Genomic DNA, 23,731 nt, shown 5'->3' with positions numbered 1-23,731 from the left:
CACAGACATTGCTTAATTTTACCCGATGAAGGCCAAGTTAATGAGGAGGTGCACAATTGTGTATTTGGTTATTACCATAATTGTTGCCCTAAATTCTTATATAAGGCAAAAGAAGAATCTAACAATGTGGAGTTTGAAATCCCGCTGTTTGAAACCAGCAGATGAAAAAATAACAAATTTGGCAGTGTTGTTGTTGGTATTTATGGTACGGGACCTAAAAAAATAACAAAATGTGAGTACGCTATGGTATTGCTGAGCTGTGCTGTGACCAAAAAAAAAAAAAACGGGTGAATGGCCAAAAAAATGGTAATCTGCAAAATTGCAGATGATGTTTGACTGTCATGTACAACTGAGGTTGACCTGGACAGTAACTTGCAGAAAGACCCCGAAGCAACTATTAGAATTTCAGATTATTCCTAGCAGCTATTGAATTGTGTAAGTTGTTGTGCTAAATCCACATGCCAATAAAATCCCACATCCTATTGATGTGGTGAACAGAATATTCATTTTAAAAGTTGTTTAGGATCTAGTTAATCTCAACTGAGGGAGTTTACTTAAGTCAAAGATGTGTGAAAACAGTCTGGAGTTTGTTCTTTAACGAACCAACTAACAGAGAGGAGAGGTAATTGGATCAATGTGACAGGCCTGATGAACAGACCCAAATGCAGTGATGCGTTGTAACTGTATTGGTTAATAACAGTAATCAATACCAGCCACCAGAACTTGCATCCGACTTCATATCTAGCCCAACTAACACCTCGAGGCTGATCGTTTTGTTCACTTCCTATATTTGTCATCATTGGACAATTGGTTGTATTTCTGATTGTTGATTGGACGCTTTGGTGTGGCAACCCCCCTCCCCTCCCTAAATGACCTACTGTAGTTGCTGATGAGAGGTGGGGTACAATGTGGGAAATGGGTCAAACACCAAAGTGTCAATTTTGCTCCAGTGGTGGAGAGACTGCAGATAACCATGCATGCACACGTTGTAGCTGATATGGCTTTAACCCACTTCCCATTAGTATCCAAGAGTCTGCCCGATACACACACACACACACATTCGACTTTCCTCCCTGTGATGCAGGCTAGCCCCAGGTGGCTTGTTGCTTTGTGCCCTTGAGCTACTGGAGGCACTTAACCTAAATTAGCTCAGTCTGTCTCTGTGCTTCTGTGCCTAAATCAGACAAGACCCATCTCGCCAGCAGCATGAGCCTGGGCACCAGGGTCACAGTGACAACAGAAGCAATCAAGTTCATGTGGACAGCTGTATAAAATGAAGAATATTCACTTCAAGGTGTGCGTTTTGCTGGTGATTGGGAATTAAACTAACACTGCTGTCATCTTGGTTATCACTTTTAATTGGAGTGTAAGCTAAACGCCTTCAGTGTAAAATATGCAGTAAAATATTGACCCTAATGAATCATATTGTTAAAGTAAATGAAGTAATATTCCAGCTGCTGCCTATTGATCTCTCTGAGTATCCCTGCTGGGACATTATTCACATCACACTTTTAATTAAGCCAGTTGTGAGGTGTTTGTGTGGGGCTTTAAACTCCTGGTATTGCAAAAGCACACACACACAGTGGACTACTACAAGCACAGCACCCCACAGTGTGTCGTATCTGTATATTTGTGTCAGATTTATGGCATTTTGTGTGTGAAGTTAATTATAAAATTAATGATTAATGATTGTGTGCTGCTATGAAGTAGGAGAGAGGAAACACACACATATTGGGCCCCTAGGAGAGAACAGCAGACAGCCTGGTGTTGAAATATAGGTCAGAAAACCAGTGTGGCAGACAACATAAGGTTGTGTGTGCAGGCATCCCTACGTGGATATGTGTACGTGTGTGTACTTAATGAGTTGTGTTTGATTACATGCTTGTATGCATATAGACTATAGGGACAGGTATTATCTCTTAACCTATATGTGCAAGAGCATGTGTGTGTGTCAAAAGCATAAACAAAGATGCAAAAAGTTAAGGGCTACAGGGATATAATACAGTTCTTGCAGGCCTTTATTATTTACTTTATGGTCTGGATTAATGTATGTGACCAGGTCTGTTGTCCAAATGCGGTAGATTGTAGAAACAGCTGCAGGCACACATCCACACACGCACAACAGCTCGTGCACCCAGATCCATGCAGAATAATGTCATCCTGCCGTAAGCCATTATAATGCAAGGGACCAGTGAGACATCTTATCAGCATGCCTAGGACACGCACAAACACACTTAGGCCTTGTGGTTATTGATGTGACGGGTCCTCAGAGGGTCCACTGGAGAGTGAGAAGGGCCAGGAGTCAATATGAGTGGAGACAGTGTGGCTAGATGGTAATGGCTCCTAATGTAGTCTCAGGGCTGCCAGGGGTCTGTCTTTATGTTACACTACCAGTGGCCTGCATGGAGGTTTCCACTGGGAAATTAATTTTTTAATAGCATGTCAGACGTGTTACAGCTGCCTAGTCAGAATTTAGAACATGGATAGCTTAGAAAACTGCTGAACTGATGAAAATGTATTGTTATTTTTGTCATACTTCAGCCAAAGTAAACACTGAGTGACTCACCTGCTTGTGGCACGACACAAACATGGAGTGTGACAAACAAGGGCAAGAAATATTTGATCAAACAAATAACAATAGTTTGAACATAAAATGTCCAACAGACCGACTGAATGCCGTTGCCATCCACAGAGCCATGCCATGGGTAAAAAAATGTGTTTACCCACTTGAATAAACATACTTAGGCCTACATACGTGCACTGATTGTTGTCCTGCCAACCTCCAAAGTTTCCACTTTCCAACGGGCCTGTTTCAGTTTATTGTCTTGCCAACTTTGAGGGGGGGGGGTGACAAGCCACTGGGGTTATATTGCATTAGATTTAAAGCCCTGTTGCCAGGGAGGAAACGGACGGTTAGCTACAAATCCATCCTCACTGGGACATAAAATGCCTCAAGTTAGGAACAAAACTGCCACCCTCTCTGAAGGCACCAAAAGCTCAGGCGTACAAATCAGCTTGCTCGTAAAATAACAGCGTTTAACTCCCTGCTGAACAGGCGTGTACATTTTAAGAGTGACACGCCTTTTATTGTGCTGAAGCTAACATTAGCCTATAAAAGTTTCTCTGTTGAATGAATGTAAAGGAAGGACTTTTTTAACGGTTGCACGCCTCCCTGTCAGTTCATGCTCTTTCAGCCGGTATTGCTATTAGTTGACCCGGCCTTTGTTTTTAAGCTTTTCTTAGCCGGTTCTTGTTTCACTGCCATTCTGAGGCTCAGAGATGACATACACAACAATGTTTTCCAGTACACACTAGACGCTAATGCAGTCTTGTCTGTCCACATGCTCAAACGGAGGTATATAGTATAACCTTTATCTGTGTTCACTGTCTTTCTTTCTCTTTTATCCTGGCTTGAATTTCAAAGGGGGTCAGTAGGGAGCGCCCGGGTCAGACGCCAGGAGAGAGAAAATTAGGCATGACCGCCAAGCCTGCTGGGCCTTTGTGTATGTTTGTGTGTCTGTTTTCCTGTGTATAATATTGGTTTTTATTGATTGTCTACCTATGGATGTTTTGCATTCACACTCCGTCTGTCTCTCCCTCTATTCTCACTTCATCTGCTGATCCCCTGACTTTTCTCTCCCAGTTGCCTTTATCTCTCCTCTCTCTCATTTCTTTTGTCCCTCTAAACGCTGCCTTTTCTATCCTCCCTCGCATCGCTACTCAGCAAAATGGCTGTGCCTCCATCACATCAAAGAATCATTTTGTGGTTTCAAGCTTTTGCTTCACGTCTCTTTCTTCTTGCCCTTTTTTTTGTTGAAAGTCTTTGTGCAAAGTTTTGCTTTTGATACCATCTCTATTTTTCCCTCTTGTTCCCTCAGCCTGCATTAGTATTGTGCTGCTCCCTTTTTCAAAGACAGTTCTCCGATTTGTGCACATTCACACACATCAAACTGTGTGAGAACAGCTATGGTGGTGTTTGAACAGAAAACACAAACATACATGTTGTCACCACATCAAGGCTAGGATCTGCACATACATATGCCTGTGAAACAAAAAACACACACAAATACAAAGAAAGCAGCCTGATTATGTTAGTGATGGTGTGTGCATGCTCAGGGTGTAGCTTGCAGGGTGTCACCCGGACTTGGTGGGTTTTCTCATGGATCACAAAGGAGGAGCAGCCTATAGAGGGAGGCCCCCTCTGCTTTTCATTGGGAAGAATAACCCAGCCTACACACGGACACATACACAAAATGCAGCGGTTTTCATTGCAAACTTGAATTCTCATAAAATCTCTTAGCCTGATTACAGTTGTACGTTTGTCCCAGAAATCCACAGACATCCCCTTCACCTGTGTCTATGTGAAGGCCAATTATTGCATCTTTTTTTCTATCTGAATGAAATTGCACACTGCGATTAGATAAGAGCAGTTGTGGGATGGTGAGATTGTCTGTGATTGTATAGGTTGTGTGTGTGTGTGTGTGTGTGTGTGTGTGAAGGAATCTCAGCTGCTTCAATGGAGTAGGTCAGACGGAAAGACTCGGGGGGGAGGGGGGGTACTGGAGTTACCCAGTAACCTCTGCCTGCTGAACAGACAGAAGTGTAACAAAAGAAAGACAGAAGGAGAGAGAGACAGGAGGCCTGAGAAGAAGACAGCATGAGTTTGGTGTCAGAAAAGGGTCATACAGCAAGTGCGGGAATTTATTGAACTTAATGTGTTTGTGAGTGTGTGTGTTTGTGTGAGTGTGTGTGTGATGTGCGGGAACTTTACCCCATGCTAAAATCATTAGCGCCAGAAAAACAGTTGTCACAGCTTGTGTGCTCAGCTGAGCCTCTCTGTCACCATGGCTTCGGTGTGTGTTTGTGTGTTTGTCATGTTTGAGAGAGAGTTGGTGTTTGTTCAGGAGGAGGCTTGAAGTTTAACTTTGCCTTTAACTGCCCTTTTTATGAGTGCTGTAGAGAGCTGTCACCTTCTCACGCATGTTTATCTTATCCTGACCCACAGAACATGACTATATTACACTACTACTGCTTTCTCTGTAATGATTACAGATTTGTTTTTACAGGCATTATTTTTAGAATCACACAATGTCAGACGTTTAACAGAACAAATTATAAAGAAAATCCTGCATTTATGATCATTAACCCCTCTACCTTACCTGATCACATACCATCTCCTCTCTCTCCCCCTCGCTCTTCACAGATAGATTATTCATGCCTTGTTCTACATCACAGGGAGAAGACCAAAGCGATCGAATTCCCATTGACCCCTGATGTTTCATTCACAGAGATGTAGGTGTGGGAGAAAGGGGGGAGCAATGTATGTTGTTCTACATGCAATAAATTATAGATTTCCATTCACAGAAAAGGGGAGAAGGGAGAGATGAGAGAGAAGTATGATGTAGTGTCTTTATTTATTCATTTTCCAGGATGTTCAGTACATTTCCTGGGTGAAACTGTTTTTTTTTTTATACATAATTATTTTGTACATTTTTGTTGCCACATAAAGTACAAGTGTAGATTTGAAGAGCTGCTTCTTTTCCCCTTTTCACATTATTATTGGCTTGTTAGACCAAACAAGTCACCTCAAGTTCATGAATTCAAACCAGCTGACCTTCCAGTGGCGGCCTCTGTTCAAATCCATTCGCGTGTTCAGTTCTAATAATTTTGTAATTACTTGTGCGTTCCACGACACTGCACACAAAGTATTTGTCTTCGCTTGTATGTAAAACAAACACCTGATCCTGATTTCCACTCCTCACGTTTCCCCGCTTATCTCCACCACACAGGTTATGTACATCCCAAGGGGAAGGTGTGCAAGGTCAGAGCCTGAACATCAGAAGGCAAAACAAAGAAAGAGAGGGGGTAAGAGGGGAGGGTAAAATCAATACAGGCTAGATTATATTGACAGTCATGAAAGTGGTAATATCTAAAAGAAAGAGAGGAGAGGAAGAGAAAATACATCTGGGGATGGAAGGAGAAGGTGGAAAGAGAGGGGAAGGGATTCGACATTAGAGGTAGAGTTGAGGGGTTTTAGAGGGTCAGCTTAGCTCTCTCTTCTTTAGTCCAATTAAGAAAATAAAAGCTGAGACCTCACTGAGACCTGTCAGAGGAAGGGGGAGGTGTGTGTGTGTGTTGATCCCAGATTCAAACACTCTGGGAATTTGAACGGATGTTTGATAGCCTGTAATATTGAACGAAAGGGGGAGGCGTGTGTGTTGTGGGGCCTGATTGGATGATAGAACTGGAGATGGAGGGAATAGGAGTTAAATTAAGCAGTCTGGTAAAAAAAAAAAAAAAAAAATAGGGTATGTGAGAGAGAGATTGTGTAGCTGCCTGTACCAGGTTGATGGGGAGCTCGAAATGAGGTGTGAAAATAGAACAGTCAAGACGACGCAATGTCAGGAGGAAGAGCAGGAGTCCCTCATCACTCTCTCTTTTTTTATTATCACCCTGCCACCTTGAGTCTTAATTACAACGTCCAATTCAAAAACGACTTGCTAATTATTCTCGTTGTCCCCCAGTTTCTCCTTTTCCCTTTCCCTTTCTCTCATGAACACACTGCTGGTTGTTTTACAAGCAGAGATAATTGCATGTCTTGCCAGAGGGTCTAATACTAATGAACATGTGTTAAGATTTTTGCGTTTGAATGCAAATGATTGGTTGATCGAGTCGTCAGCTTCGGTGCAGATTAGAAAATCACACAAATGAAACCACTGCAAGTGTCTCAAGAAATTGCTTTTAAATTCATCTTGCAAGGATTAAAGAACAATATTTTCACATAACATTAATTTTTAATGTATGTTTTTTCATATGTAACATTGAGGTTTATGTCTAAGTTCAGAAACAGAGAGAAGAAACAAATGTAATCTCAGTTTAGGTCATCAGCATTTATTAACTGTATAACCAAGGCCTAATATCAGTGGGATTACCCTTTAGCCACTATCATAATAATCTTTGCCATGCTAAATAAGATCTTCCTCTGAGGTCCAGGCTTCATCCACTGAGTCTGCATGCTTCCTTCATATGCTGCTTAAAAAATGAACAGATGAAAAATTGATGTTGTTTGGGCTGAGGTGTACTGGGGGCGTCCGCTCCTCAGTGAGTGAGCGGAAGGATGAATGGATGTATGACTGAATGGATAGATAGTCCTAATCCTAGCAGTGGCCTAGATTTGAAGCCCTCCTTCAGAGGATTGAGTTGTTGACCTGTCTGTTGCACTGTCTGTGTGTTTGTGTGCGTGCGAGCATGTGCATGTGTGTTGACACTGTCCTGAGAACAATAGGCTCTTTAATGAGTGATGCCGCTTGGGCTCGCGTCTGCATAAATTATCCTAATGCTGCACGCGTGCCAAACAGTACCACGACAGAAGCTACTGATAAAACATGGTGAAATTTTTAAAAAAGTTGGACACATGGAGAGGGACTTTGGCTTAACTGTTTCAGACTGACATGGAGACCTTTACTGTCAATATTTCTCCCAACCTGGCTTTAAAGTAGTGCTGCAATTAAAGATTATTTAATTATTGGTTAACCTGTGGATACTTGTATAGAGTAGAGTAGTCAAAAACAACAGTGAAAAGGGCCAATCACAAGGATCACTGTGTGGCTATCATTAAAGCGTTACACCAACTTTAAAGCAGGTTTTGCTGGCAACATACACAGCCCTGTAAACCATACATTTTACCTGAGACATGTTTGAACACTACTGTAGATTGTAGGTTATACATAAACATTTTAATTGGTTGAACTAAAGAAGAAAGAGATTCTATAAAATAAAAACTTGGCAGTTGCAGTGTTGAATCTCTGAACCTTGACATCTGGTATAAGTCTACAGTGCAGCAGCAATGTGTGTGTGTGTGTGTGTGTGAAAAATCTGATGAGGAGTTATTAAACCAAAATGGGGGGTGGATCCTTTTTACCCACAAATTCAAGGATCATTTGCAGTCCCCATTCAAGCTCTTGTTGCAGCCCCCCCCCCGCTCCTCTACCATTTGGGCTGAAAAGAAATACGGCCGCAAAAGGAGGGGCTGTGTGTAGGTACGCGTTTGCCTCTGTTTGAATGGGTGGGTGTGTGGAGTGTGTGTGTGTGTGTGAGTGTGTGTCTGTGTTTGATAGATTGTGAGTGGATTGGACAATGGAAGGACTGGATGTGATCTATATTCATGTGGCACAGATTCAGTGACCATGTGCACACACAGCAGGCTGTGATCAGATCAGACTGAGGAAGAAGGTTTCATTGAAACCATCCAGTGAAAATGGAAAATGGAGATTAAAGAAGATTAAAAAAAAGCATAATCCATTTCTTGTGTGGTTGTAGTCACCTTAGATAGTTGAAAACTTGAACTGAATCTTAAACCGTGTTTTACAAACCATAAAATGGTGCTCAAATGAGATCAAACAAGATAAATGTCTGTGCATTAGTGTGGTGTGCTGTGTGCAATGATGTTTCCTGTTTGCATTACACTTTGCATGCAGGTGGAAGCTGTATCCTCCTGAGAATACCTTGTGAAAAGCTCAACACTGTTTTTTTTTTTTCCCAAGGATGTACAAGGTTCTCCTGTAGGGGTGGCTGAGAGTTTAATTAGATGCATAAATATTCCCCAGGTGAGTCTGTCGTGGCAGAGCATGGATTACTTTTCCAAGAGCAGGGCAGAAAGTAAGGAAAAGAAAGCAAGAAAGAGTGATGGGAGGAAACGAGAATGAACACTCGCAGCAAAAAAAAAAAAGCACGAGTGCTCCTGTTTGTTTTAATAACGCAGGTTTAACTTTCAGCCATATATCCTCATAGTCCCGCACAGCGGAGAAGAAAGAGAGTGTAGCGAGAGAAAGACGGCGAGAGAGAGAGAGAGAGAGCGGCTGATGATGAGAAATAAAGGGAGAGGCAGCCAGAACTCCTTGGTAACCAAAGCACAGAGGAACAGAGGGGCCAGTCCTACACCCCTCCCACTGTGTGTGTATGTATGTGCATGTGTGTGTGTGTCTCTGAGGACTGGACTGCCTGAGGGGAGGAGTGGTGGTGGTGGTGATGGGGGGGAGTGGTGGACCGTGTGTGTGTGTTTAGAGAGATAGGAGTAGAGGCTCATTGTCAGCGTAGTAGACGCTCACACACACTCTCAGTCCGTGTAGTGAGAATGTGAGCGGAGGAGACCCCGAATCCAGCACTCTGTTATCCCGTCTTCTCCCTCTTATTCCCTGGATTTGTCTAGTTTTTTTGTGCCTCATTAGGGCACTTTTTTTTTCTTTCAAAGGAAAGACACATACGCTCAGAGGGAATAATGGTGTTTATCGGGACCTCGTTAAAATCTGTCATTAAATACTTCAAAAGGAAGGGTAAGATATTTTTACTTCTGTCCAGCGCTGATAACTAATGTGTGTTTTGAGTAGTTTGAATTTAGTTTCCTCATTAAAACTAGACCAAATGAAGAAGCAGTGAGTAGAATTAACACTGAAATTTTGACAGGAATTATATCGATGTGAGTGGCTGAATTTCCCAGCTTTTTACAGCTTTCCCTTTGTTTCAGCTATTTTAAAATAACCTTTTTTCCCTATATTAAGGTTTTCCTGTATCAAAAGTGGACCCATAACAGCCTTAATCATTTGTAAATAATTTTATTACAACTAATGGTTTCCTGTGGTTGCACTGCCTCCTCTGCTGCCTCTGCTGAGCCCAGACACAACCCTCTTTGCACCCTGTTACCGGGTAACCACTGGGCCAAGACTTCACAGAGTTGACAACCATTAGGACTAAATGCACTAAAAGGTGGCAGCTGGAAGTACCTCAAATCACAGCTACTTTATTTAGGAATAAATATTTCAGCTAACGTGAGCTTGGTATTAAAGGAAGCCACACTAGGTCTTTGTACCATGAAGATTATGATTAGAAGGATTTGTTGATGCTCCAAGGCTATTATTTTATCAGTGGCTGTGTATTAAGCGAGTGAGGATGTTTGACAAAGACCTGGTTCGTGCGGGGGCAAGCTGCTTGTGCAAAATCTAATCTCAGGTGTATTTATAGCCTGTGAGTGTGTGTCTGTGTGTGTGTGTTGAAGTTAAGGCTGAGGTGATATTGTTAATCATTAGCTCAGCGTTTTTGTACTTCTTATCTTGCCTTCTTGCACATGCCTGCACTTTGCTCCTTAGCTGAGCACCTTGGCACCCCACTGACATCCAGTGCTTTTCATTTGCAGGAGGATGTAGATGCCTAACGGAGCATCGCTCACTTTCAGTGGGTGCTCTGGAGGGTCTCTGTGGTTCACTTGGTCCATCTCACCAAGGGGTCAAAGCTTTTTTTGCGTCTAAGATTAAAAGCAGTCTTTTAGGGGTATGAGGACATTCAAGACAGTCTATAAAGAGGCTTATTTCCTTAAATGAACTCTTAATTATTGATTATTTTACATTTGTAGGAATAATATATGTTATATACTTAAAAAACTAACCTGAACCAAGCCCATGCTGAACTGTAGTAAACATAGAAAGCTGTATTATGTATGAAAGTTAATACTCAGTGTTGGTTGGTGGGCGATCGGGGACCCGGTTCAGGATTAGCAGGATTACCTGTCAAAATAATTTGATCAGTGTTATTAATCATAACAGCTAACATGTCTCGCTTTCATCTATGTGCCTTCAGGTGCTTTTTCCTGGGGATTACCGTATGTATCTCATTTTGAGCTCTGATGCACCTTGTGGGTTGTTTGCGTCTTTCAGAGTTTTCAGTAGCCTGTTTGCCCTCAGTCTGTGTTTGTTAATGGGCGTAGGGAGAGCTGGGATGTCAATGGACAGAGGGATTAGTGGACTTCTGAAAGACTTTCGCGCCACAGTCCAGTCCAGTGTGTGTGTGTGTGTGTGTGTGTGTGTGTGTGTGTGTGTGTGTGTGTGTGTGTGTGTGTGATGAGGGACTTGAGCGTATTGTGGCACTGAAAGGACTGATGTGGAGACTGATGCAGGGGGACAATGCAGGCTTTGTGTCCATAGTCCCCATGTCCTTGGTCTCCCTATAGCCTGACTGAGGTCTATTCAAACACCCATAGTCAGAAGTGGAGGGTGGGGGAGGGCTACCTGTGCTGAGTGAGAGAGAGAGAGCAAGAAAATTTAAAATTGTGTAGTAAAGAAATTGAGTATTTGTAGTCCTTATTTAACCAGGCAGGATGATTTAAGGTTGTGCTCTTGTTCATACACAGCAGGGCCTGCTGTACCTTGCTCAAAGGTATGTAGTCACAGTTATGTTGGCATGGATTCAACCTTGACATTTACCCCTTCAAGTTAACCGCATGTGGGTGGGTATTTGTGGTAACTGTGTGGATTTGTGCGTCGGTCTCGTGCAGCTCTCCAGTCCAAACTTGCTGTCAGGCGAGTTTTGCCTCATGATGTATTTGATTGATTGTCCTGACCAGTGCTGGCACGCTGCAAGACAGCATGTGTAACGACACGGGGAGACACACACACAGTGACACTCTGTTAACATAATCACACTATCTAGCAGCTTGCACCCATCATCACATGCAGCAAACAGGAGGTGTTGTAGGTTTTCAGTGAGCCCCTCGGGCATGTGGTGTGGCTGTCTGTAACTGCCACTTTGTCACATTCACTTCAAATAACATTTGCTGAAACAATTAGTTGATTAATCAGTTAGTCGATCCACAGAAAAATAATCACCAGCTGTTTTGGTGATTGATTTATTTTGAGCTTAGTTTGAGTCGTTTCTCAAGCAAAGAAAATAATTGTTAACCTCAGTCTTAAAGAGGCTGATTCAACTGAAACAACTACCAGTCAGTGACAGAACATACACCACACTGTATTTCTGCAGTTTGAATTGCCTTAGGTGATACGCCTCAACCATATTGTTGTTAGAGCTTCTAACAAACAGTCACCCAGTCTCACTGTCTGCGTGTGGTATTTGCATTCTTACATGACTACACATACAACAAGTGGGAATTTATTTAGCAAAAAAACAGAGTAGAAATTGGTGATGGAAGTAAAAGCTTCCACCTAACCATAACCCTTGGTAACAAAGTGAGAGGGAATATGAACAAACACAAGGACTCCTCTTCTCTGCTGGAGAAGCGATTAACAGCTGCCCATTCCTCAATGAACTGTAGAGACAGACGTTAAGGTGCTATTAGCTACCAACAGCAGCGGGACATGGCACACTGCACTGCACTGTCCCCTGTAAATCCATCCATAAAACTATCTTCAACTTTGCTGTATTCATTAGGATGCAGACTTCTTATGGTCACATGTAAGTAAAGTTGGAGACTGGTCACTGAAGCCTGTTGAAGCCTGTTAGGAGTTATTTGTATATCAAAGCAGTTACACACTGTCTCACACTTACTTCAACGACTAATTTGCAGTCGTAGGCCCCCACCTTATACCTCTACCTCGGAGGCCTTCTGTCCTCCCCCGACACACACACACACACACACACACACACACACACACACACACACACACACACACACACACACACACACACACACACACACACACACACACACACACACACACACACACACTCTTGCCATGCATCTTACTTTGGCTCATTAGCACCTGTGAAAAAAGCCTCAAACAAAAACACTCCACACACTCCCAGCCCCTTTTCACGACCCATCCCCTTCCTCCCAGTTCTTCCAGACTTCTCCCTTTCTCCCAGTCAGATGGACATGTTGTTTTGGTCAGGACAGGGACACACAGTGGTCTTGACTAACATTTAGCTGTTTAAATGGAAATAGTACTGCATCCACGATCACCAACTTTGGCTTGGATTCGCTCTCTTGGTAAGCCTAAATTTTGGATAGTGTGTGTGTGTTTTATTACATATATATTAACACTTCAGCTATCAGCTACATTGGCTTTACAAATGGCACATGAGAATAAACCAGTACCTAATACTTCATCAATCATACCTGACTGAGAGAAGCCCTTGATAAGAAATACAAAGGTTGTAATGAGTTAGGTAAATTTTGGGGGGAATTGTTAACGTTAAATTGTTAAACTTAACTAGTTGTGTATGTTGTGTTTCATGCTGTGTTACCTTCAATGGTATTAAACCCATTGAATGAGCGCTATTTAGATATTTAATGTACTGCATATAGAATGCTTATACAGCTGACTCAGCTGGCTTTCTTGTTAGCAGTGTTGTCATCATGCTTTAAGGTACCTTGCTTTTGTACATTTTCAGTAGTGTGTTTACATTTTGTTGAGCTGGACATTCACTGATCAGTATCTCCCTCCATGTTGTTCCAGTGAGTTTATACTCTCCCTCTGAGGTGTGTGGCCTACTAGCTGTGTGATGTCTCAGATAAGTGTCATGTCATTGGTGTGGAGACTGACACCTTGATACAAAGCACCTTGCTGTGCTTCCCCTTCCTCTTCTTCTTCAGAAAATAAAAACAAACCCTTTCTGTTGCCAGTTCTACTTGGAGAGAATTTTTTTCTGATTCACCAATTCAAAGATCAGACCTTTGAAATTATGGATCAGAAAAAAAAATAATCGTGTTCAGTAGAAGACGAGCATTGTAGAAAAATATCCCTCAGGAGATCCACTATGATCAAAAAAATTAAAAGATAAGATAAACTAATTTCCATAACTTCTTCTGTGTGTCTCTGCAGCGGTGTCTAACTTGGATGAGGAGAGCAAGTGGACGGTTCATTACACAGCTCCGTGGCACCAGCAAGAGAATGTCTTCCTACCAGGCAGCAGGCCGCCCTGTGTAGAAGACCTCCACCGTCAGGCCAAAGTCAACCTCAAGACTGCCCTACGAGGTAAGGGTCATTCAAAATGGACCACTAACCAAACTTAAACAGGATACTGCGTTCGCACTGTTGCAGGTTCATTCTTTCAAAGATTTGATCATTATTAGCAACATGAGGAGTGAAGCCAATTCCAGTAAATAGTTTACATCTATATCAGGCAACTCAACCAAAATCTACACACCGACAAATGTCACCCGTGGGAAAGTTGCTTGCAAAGTCATGGCATCAAGGTGAAGACCCAAGCATATTGTATCATATGTTTGTCCACAGCACTGTAAAAATGTCTAATCTTGTAATTTGTGTTTAGCCAACAACACAACACTGTGAGATCCTCTTCTTCCTGTTTGTCCAGTACAATTAGACAAGGACAGACACAGCCTTGTTGTCAAACAAACACAGGGAGTCAAGTCACAACAGAGTGGCGACTTTTTAATACTCTCACAACTTTCCCAGAACAGGAAGTGGGAATATCAGCAAATACTGCCACCTGTTTTCTCTCATAGAGCTCCTGGGAAAGTTGGGTTTTCCACTCATTTCTCAGATAAAGATTTGAGAGGCAGGTGTGAGAAAAGACCCGGAAGTGTGTGTATATGGGCATGTGTGCGTACATGGCTGGTGTGTTACAGTAAAAGGCTTGTTGTTTACAGGCTGAGCTGGCCTTGTGTGTCAGCAGATAAAAAAGACACCGAGATAAAGAGAGAAAGAGATAAATGGGGAGGAGGCGGATGTAATCTGATGCTTACGGTGTGTAAAGCCTTAGTCACCTGCTCTAACAATCTCACATACACCCACACAGGTTTTCTTTGGCTTTCTCATTGTTTGAACCCTGTACTGTTGCTATTCCATGTTACTTCCTGCAATATTGATGTAGCTAGGTACACAAACACACAAACACCACCTGGGAGGTGGGATTAAAGCTCTCCCTTCATCCTGTCACCATCCCACCATTCTGTCATCACCACCCAGCCCCAGGGGTCCTAACTGAAAGCCAACAGGTGTTCAGTGGGGACACCTATGCTGTTCATTTGAGTCTTGATATGTTTTTTGGCTCTTAAATTCCTCCTTCACTCCCAGGAAGTTGATACTACTATCTCTATAGCAATGAAACGTCCATAATTGCATATGTATAATAGTTATAGTTATAGTTAGTTATAACTATATTTTTTCACAAGACATTATATTGTTTAAAAGTTACACCCAGAGGTTAAACCAAGTGCCGCTCCTGCTCTCATGCACATGTAATGAGTCACTACATTCAGTGCTACCAGCGTAACCACAGCAAGGTACACGAGTCTGCTTTCTGCTCTGCAAAGCAGAATAATCAATAACCAATCAGATGGCATCAGATGTGCATCCTCTCTTTGTTTCTCTCACACACTCACATGGGTTTAACTTGTGTTCAGCGTTGAGGCTTTTGAACAGAGAACGTGCCAGCAGGTCGAAATACATCAGGGAAGTTACATAACTGTCATGATTATTGCCAGTAAGGGTTTAATCATTGTTGTCATTCATTGATCACCAGGGGCACTATTTTGTGTGACCTTGTTTATTTATGTTGGAATAAACCTCTGAGTAAAAGATATGTTTTTGTACTGCCACACTCAGCTTCATACTGTATGTAGAACTGACAATTAAGTTGAGTAACTTATAGAAAAGTTGGTCAAGAAATACTGATATGCATCAGGTTTAATGCCAATTACACCTCCATTTCAGTAACTATCTTATGCTCATATTTGGGTCCTATTTGGAAGAGCACCACACTGCCAATGGCCAGTTAGTATGCGCAAATAGGATTTGTATGATTTGTAAAATATGGGTACAAATACCCAGCTCATATCATTATACAAATAATGCCCTTCATTCTTTCTGCTTGTCTCCTCTGGTGTCAGTTACCCCTCCCTTCAGTTCTGCCTAGCAACAAGCAGCTCTCAGCTCATCAGAGCTTATTTATTTTATCAACCATCCCCAATCACGCAACACCAATCATCGCAACAGCTCCGCTCCCCGTCATCATCCTCATTATCATCGTGCTTTCTGAATCCCTTCTTCCACACCGCTGCCACATCAGCTTGTTGTTACAGTTGCTATGTTTGCCAACCCCATTAGGATCCATTAACTGACAGTATTATACATGCACTGGTGTGTGTCTCTGAGATGGGGTGTAATTAGCTATGGAGATAGATGGCACATAAAAGGGATCAAACAGCAGCATCTTTGAGGTGCCAGGTTAAAAACGATGTAAATGTGCTTTGGTGAATACCCATGATGCAAGATAAAAGAATGGCCATGAGTGTTTTTTTTTTTTACATTTGTATGAAAAGGAAACACAAAAAGATTTAAGCAGGCTTGTAGGCTGACACTGTATGCTACCAGTGTAGATGAGAAGGACATGTTTAGACTTTTCGAGATGGAGCATCTGCTTCATTTACATAGATACATGTAAGGTTTCCCATCACAGTTTTAGATTTGTTTTATCCTGCAGGCTACAGACAAAACCACAGAGAGTTCTCTGCTGTGTGCTTTAGTTGAGGCTTTAGAAGCAATACTACTTCAATACAATTAGCTATTAAAACAGCAGACAAAGGATGCAGTATTAGATACACAAGCTGAGAGTGAAAGAGAGAGATGATGTGCTAAATGCCCCCTGAGAGAAAGGGGGGGATGGTGGAGAGGGGGACAGTACTGCCATCTGTGTGTGACAGACTGAAACTGATACCCCCTCCTCTGGTTACACACACACACAAACACACATTCATTTATAAACTCTCTTCTTATCACACACACACACACACACGCATACATCACAGCCACATCGCAGCAGGTGGTGATGAGAGTAGGTGTGAGCAGCGCTTGGCAGCGTCCAACAGGAACCGCACTCACATAGCTGACACACACACACACACACACATATAAAACAATGGTATACTCTGCAGAGTGTAGTCTTATAAATATTTCACACATCATTTTTACAGTGATGTTATTGACCCATTTCTTCTGAATAGTGTATGCAGTGATTAGCCTGTGTCTGCAGTATGCATAGTGCATTCCTTGAGATCAGTATAGTCTTTGTATCGATCATTGGGCGTGTTTAAATAGTGGAAATTGAAAGTTCATAGTGAGTCATATGATTAATGAACATCTGATAATATCATTGTTTCTCCAAACAGTAAAAATTGTTCTGTATCACAGTCTACAAAAGCTGTGTCTCTTATCAAATGCCTACTTAATCAATCCTATCTGAGTTAAAGATTATTGCTATCAAGATCTCTGTTTTGTCCGTAACACGTTTCTCATTCCCCCTCTTTCTCCAGAATGTGACAAGCTGAGGAAAGATGGCTTCCGGAGCTCCCAGTACTACTCCCAGGGTCCCACCTTTTCTGACCCGATTCAGTCCACCAGCAGCCTGCAGGATGATGAGGATGATGAAAATGACAAGAAGGTATCCATATGCACAGCACTCATATAAACTTAAACACACGTAAATACACATAAATGCTTAAGATACAGACCCAACTGTCCTGTCAGTGGCACAGCATGCTTTGTGTAGTGCTGATTCAGCAGGATGGCAACTCACCTCCAGCCATTTAAACAGTATTAGTCTGCCCTCTAGTGGCTGTGAGCAGAAATACAAATGTATTACACATGTATACGTCTCTTTTCTTGTTTTTACACTCTAATTTGTAAAGCAATAGCAGTTTCTCTGACTGACATGATAATCATTTAAGAGTTTGGGACTTTTGATTGGGATCAATGGAACATTAAGAACCAAGTTAACAGTCGCATTGTCATGAGAAGTTAGGTTTTAATTGAACGTTCCACTCTCTTCATTTTAATTTTGTCTCATTCTTGGCCTTGTCATAGTTTTTCAGGCAGAGCTAAATATATAGCATGAATAAAACACTTGCTGGCTTTAGTTGTTTTTACCATTATACTTGTCTTTTCTGTAGACGTGGTGGGGCTGATGTTTGTCTAATGTCACAGCACAGTAATTTCATTGGAGGGTGATGGATGGAGAGAGGCAGAGAAAGAAAGAGAGGCAGAGATGAAGAAATCAAACAGTGATAGAAAATAACGTGAAAATTTATTGCTCTTTTCTCTGACAGACCATTAGTGTGAGGTGAAGTGTAAATGCTTTGACAGCCAGATATGCCTCCTCTCCTCTGCTTTTTCCTCATTTTTATTTCTCACACACAAACATCCAGACATGATATTTGAGGTCCTGAAAGGGTCAAGGGGTCTTTCACTGGTATTACCAGGGTGTCCTTTGTCCCCCCAGAGCCCCTCAATGCCAGTCCCTCATTTCACGCCTGCCTCGACCCGTGACCTCCATAACATGCTGTTGTCTTTCTAAGCTGTCGACTCCCATCTCTTGTTATCCGTGTTTGTACTTTCTGTACGCTCACCCCCTCTCTTCAACCCCAGCCAATCCTGTTCCTCTCTGCCATTCTTCCCCCTTCCTCTATTCCTCTGTTTGTCCCCCTTCCCCTCTCTTCCCCCATCACTTCCTGTTGTCCTGAGGCAAGTGAGCCTAACTTTGCCTGACAGCAGCTTCAAAAGGAGAAACAGGGCTCCTGGTTGAGCCACAATGATGCAAAATAACAAGCCATGCTTGACTCCAAACTCTGTATCACTGAGAGCTATTTTCCCAACATTTTCTCTTCTCCTTCCCCCTCTGTTGCCTCCCACTTATTTACCCATCTGTCCATGCGTGGTCTGTATGAAAGCACTAATAGCCATCCTTTCTAGCCAGTCTGATGGTTTGGATTGTCAGGATAAACCGTGGTAGAAAAAGGGACTTATTGCTGGTGTTAGATTCGGGAGATGGAGGTGGAAAACTCTTTTGAAACGACAAAATCACACTGAAGATTTCCCACCAGTCGTTATTTTTCCCATGGCAGAAAAGCTCAAGGTGTTCCAGATGCAAACAGACAAATTTTGGGTGAGGCAGTGAAAGTGAGGACTCTGTGATTTTGCTCCTGAAACTGATTTTTCACCAGAAATGCTCCAGGACTGTTTGGGTTCACTTTGCTCTGAACTTTGTACAAAGATTTGGAGGCTTCAGGAAGTTGAACATTAAAATAATTTTAGTCATTTTTTTTCCCACTTAATCTGAGGTTTTGCTGCTGATGTAACGACTCGATTTCAAGCCTGGATGCTGCAGTAAAACATTGCTTTGTGTTTCTTCTCTGCTGTAAATTAAACTCTATGACTGAGAACTCATAGCGCGTGCACACAGTTTAATGCATGAGTGATTCTCTCGCTTTTATCCTGCCATCTCCAGCCATGCTGTCCGTTTACTCTGATCGCTGTCTGTGTGTGTATGTTGAAGTGTCTATTTATGTGCGTTTCCATTTGGGTTTGATTGATCGTGAAACATGTTTACAGCACCACAAGCTTCTAAAGGTCACAGCAGTGTGATATATTAAAGTCGGTTTATGTGGGCCAGTATATCCCATGTACTTTGTCAGTTATGGTTTTGGACAATTAAGTTCTATAATATTCTATATCCACTCACCTTTTCTTATTTTCTTTTGACATTTTACAGTGACACTTTTCTTTATCCAACAGTTCTGTGCTCTAATTCAATGCGACTAAGCCTTTGTTTTCCATTACCTTTCATTACCCCCCCATCATGTTTCATTTTTCCCACCTGTCACTTTTCTGAAGTCTCGTCCTTTTTGTCTTCTTTCTTTCTTCCCCTCTGCATTTCTCTCTCCCTCCACCCATGTCATCTGAATTACCTGTCACTTTTTTCTCTTTTTCCTTCCTTGTTTCTATTATCTCTCCTCTCTCTCCCCTTCTCTGTTTCCACTCTCTTTGACTTTTCACCAATCCTGTCCCTAACATCATGTTTTGCTTCTCATTAACCCTCTCTCCCTCTCTCTCTTGTCCAGTCCACAGCTTCGTCAGTGGAGGACGACAAATCTCAGCTCTCCATGAGGCCCCAGACCCCGCAGGGAGGGGGCGAAGAAGGGGAGGGGTCTGAGGTTGATGGACAGGCCATATGGAACAAGGTCACACCCCTCCCCACCCCAGAGGAGAAGATGAGGCAGGTGGCAAAGTCCGTGCCCACAGACATAGTTGCCATCAACGTCACAGGTATGGCACACCTCCCGACAACTGCACTCATGCATGTTGTCCATATGTCAATCACTAGTGACTAGTCCCCATCAATGTTGGTAGTGGAAAAGACATGTCCTGGTCCTCTAGTTCCATATTGAATAGAAATGTAGAAATATCAAACTACACTGAGTTCGATCAGGTGTCTGATCCATCCATGGCGTCTGTTGTGTGTCATTAACTTTTCACCATCAGTTACACATTTTGTTTTGTTTGTCTTAAGGGAATTTTCAGACATGTTGTGATTGTCTGTCTCACTGAGAGTTGGATTATCATGTTTATTGTAGAGATTCTAAAAAAGGAGGCACAGTGTGTAAATCCAACCCCAGATGGATACAGGGGCAGGAAATTAAGCAGCCAAACAAAGAAAAAGTACAGGTTATCCACACATTGAAATTTGCAAGCTCCCAAAAGTTTTATTTATGCAACGTTTCAGTTTCGAGTTACAGGCAAAACCCAAAACGTTGCAAGAGTAATACTTTTGGGACCTTGCATATTTCAGTGTGGACAAGCTTACTGCTTTTTTAACATAGAGAAAGCTCCATGGCATGTTCAGCCTAACTTAGCACAAAGACTGAAAACAAGAGGAGACAACTAGCTTCCAACAAAAGTAAAAAAAAATACTAATTATTTTTAAAACTGTCTTATGAACATATTGTGTCTTGATTACTTTGATTGTCCCTTCTGACTCTCAGTAAAGCAGCAAAAAAAACAGGGAATGAGCACAAGAAGCAAAATTGTCAGACTGTTCCTTTAATCAGCCCTCTGTGGCTGAGTGGATATAGACTAATCAATTACTGTACCCAGTCATCCACAGAGGAAAAAACACTGTATGTGTCAGTCATGGGTGTCTGCCTCCGCTGCTGTACCTCTGTGTATTTTCTCCCTTTCCACCATGCTTCTCAGAGACTGACCTTCACCTTCCTTTATGCGTGTGTGAGCGAGCGTTTGTGTGCGAAAATTGTGTGACAGCTTATCCGAGGGTCAAGGCTTTTCACTGACTTTATGTCAGATCACGGGGCGTTTGACAGATGAACACTCGTAGACAGCAAAACGTGTCAATGCAATTCCCTTGTTAGCATGTCTCTCTCTTTCACTCACACACACATACATTACATCTCATTCAGCTAGCTCTGTTGTTTAATATATTACATTGGAGCTTGTCTTATGATTCACTGAAGATGTAAACTCACATCTTCCAGGGGATACCAAGTATCATTTGAGTATAAGGTGTAAATCAGTGCAAAGACTCAAAAGATCACAGTTCAGTATGAACATCTGAATTTTTGCAGGTGTCAAGACCAATATAACTGCGATCCCACTGTCCTTCAGACACTAATGAGGGCTTAATGTGGTCCCACTCCGTGTAAATCACGGTTACCTTCATCTGCTGTCACTTAAGATTACTGAGAAAGGGAGAGTGAAACAGACACAGAGAGAGATCAGGGAATTTTCTGTCACTTTGAGGGGAAATGTGATAGACACCGACTGCCCTCATATCAGTTTCTATTTCCCTAACGTGTGCAGGCTGTCCCCAGCGAGCCAGACAGCAGAAAGAAGAGCAGTTCATTGTGAGATACTGCTCTTCCTTTAGGGGAGTTGGACAGAGAATGAGAAGGATATTGAGCAGAATGAAAGATGTGTGTGTGTGTGTATATGTCTGTGTGTGTGAGCTTCATCTCAAATCTGTCCTGTGCATGTGATAATAGCATGTATTCTACATCTCACATATCTTACATGTATGTTTTCACCTCAGTCACTTTTATTCAGGGTTGGAATTTGAACCATCAGCCAAAAATGTTTATGAGCCTTTATGACCACTGTTCTAAAAATTAAGGCTTGATTTGTTTTTTAAAAAAAAGTAGAAATGCCTGGTGAATTTGGGCAGTTTTCAAACTCTTTGGCTGGTGGATGAATAAATTAAAGGGTCAGTTCACCCAAATTCTCACTTGCCTCTGACAGTGTCTAGCTCTGCAGATATTTTGTATTTATATGTTTAGACAATTTTTCCTCCAAGATTTCCGACTGACTTTGGGCTAAAAGCAAATACAACCAAAACTATCTGCGTGGCTACATCCCACTAGATGGAAGTGAGAAAATGTTTGTTGTGATTTGGTTGAAAACTGACCCTTTAGGATTCCTTCCTCTTGACATTGCATGTTGTTTAAAAAAAAAAAACCCTCTGCATGTTGTTGAGTTTGATCTATCCGACTAACCGTCTGCTGTTTGCCTGTGTGTCCGCCTGCCTTGCTCTCGCCCTCCCGGCTACCAGGGGCAGTGTTTGACCGCCAGGCGAGCATCCGGCGCTCCCTCATTAACACTGACACGGTGTCCCGCCGGCCCAAGAAGGTCAAACGCAGAAAGACTATATCAGGGCTGCCTGACAACATCAACCAGGAGCTAGGTATGGATCACTGTGGGGCTATATGCAGCCCTCTACTGTCCACAGACCTGTACCAACACTCTGGACATGCATCCCTCCTTCTTTCATAACTTCCTATAATCTTGCTTTGGTTCTTTCTTCAACATAACTGTATATTGACCGCACAGTTAACTCACCCTACCCAAATATGTCATATTGAGAAGGAGTGAAAGACACGTGAAAGTCCACAGTGTTGGATCAAGGCCCTGCAGCTGTTCAGTCTTTATCTGTTTCAGTCATACACACCAAGTGCCCTCATTTGCTCTCCTCCACCCTGTTTAATTGTATCCAATGCCAGGAACCAGTTATGAAATCCTTTTCAGTAGTTTTGTGGTTTTTAATATTCCCCTTTTTCCTCCTCTAGAAACTTTTGCCACATTATAATCTCCTTTTAGACTTTGCCTGTTGGAAAATCATGTCACATAGGAGAAGTTAAGTACAGGGTTTGCGATACTTAAATACGCATTGTGTCATAATCCTTTGGGGTCAACTTTGCGCACCCTCATTTCAGTGAATTGTGTATTGTGTGTGTGTGTGTGTGTGTGCCTTAATCCCAGGGCCATTTTGATAATCTTAGCATGTGTCCCATGTTTGTATTACTTACCAAGATGTACTGATTATGTGACTATGGGCCCATGATCATGGATACTTAAAGGCCCCCCAGCACTCTTCTTTTTGCCCTTGTTGTCTTCAGAACATATGATCCTCAAGCCCACGGAACAGATGAGGAGTAAATTACAAATATGAAGGTTCAGAGGTCCTTTACCCATCGTCGCTCAGTTGAGCTGGGTGTTAAGCGAACACTAAGCTTACTAAGCTGACACTGTGCTGTGCTGACGGCACCGCATGGCTGATGTTTATTTACACATCTCTGAGCTGCGGGTTGACAGTTAGTATTTAAGGAGAATGTAATTTCTCTGTGCGATAAGATCACCTGATAGCATGCAAGAGCTTTAAAGTCTGGTTAGTGCCCAGCTGACGACAGCATCTGAATGTCATGATTACTGGGCCGGGGTAATTGTCCCAGTGCCTCATCCCTCCCTCTCTTTGCTCTAGAGCTGCCTGTGAAGTAGACCTGCAGCTTAATCTATCGCAGCAGCAGCAGCAGCCAAGCTGTCACTCCAGCTTTTAGCAAAGGAGGAAGAGAGTGTATGTGTGGTTTAGAGAGAGCGAGAAAGGGGAGACATGGAAGAGAGGACGCAAAGAGTGTGAATGTTTTGGAATATGAGCATCAACAGGAGAGCCACCACAGATGGGAGACACACTAGACATACTCTCCTGTTTTACAGCCCGTTCTTTCAACTGTTTGTTTACTAGCCGGTATGTTCAGTGTGTGTGTGTGTCTTTGTTATATACCTGCATATTTGTGTGTCTATATATCTGCATGACTATGACTGTGCATGGCCATGTCAACACAGGATGTGCGTACACATGTACC

The 23,731-nt window shown here is 42.4% G+C and overlaps 1 protein-coding gene across 5 annotated transcripts in view; it reads left to right on the top strand.

The window, feature by feature from the left end:
• The window catches only part of nhsl1b (NHS-like 1b), a 96,439-nt gene that overhangs the window by 62,099 nt on the left and 10,609 nt on the right, over positions 1 to 23,731 (top strand). For 2 of the 5 annotated variants that reach the window (XM_041064502.1, XM_041064500.1), the window contains exons 1-5: positions 9,271 to 9,332; positions 13,608 to 13,760; positions 17,063 to 17,190; positions 19,646 to 19,850; positions 22,144 to 22,275. In XM_041064502.1, coding sequence (XP_040920436.1) covers positions 9,278 to 9,332; positions 13,608 to 13,760; positions 17,063 to 17,190; positions 19,646 to 19,850; positions 22,144 to 22,275 — 673 coding nt within the window. In that variant the 5' untranslated portion in view covers positions 9,271 to 9,277. Of the gene's footprint in view, positions 1 to 9,270; positions 9,333 to 13,607; positions 13,761 to 17,062; positions 17,191 to 19,645; positions 19,851 to 22,143; positions 22,276 to 23,731 lie in introns of those variants that run through there. The other 3 variants (XM_041064499.1, XM_041064497.1, XM_041064501.1) reach the window with 2 other exon arrangements.

This window comes from Toxotes jaculatrix, chromosome 19 (assembly GCF_017976425.1).
Source record: "Toxotes jaculatrix isolate fToxJac2 chromosome 19, fToxJac2.pri, whole genome shotgun sequence".
NCBI classification, from domain to species: domain Eukaryota; kingdom Metazoa; phylum Chordata; class Actinopteri; family Toxotidae; genus Toxotes; species Toxotes jaculatrix.
The sequence above is the reverse complement of the archived record's forward strand: the minus strand, read 5'-3'. Positions and strand labels throughout refer to the sequence as shown.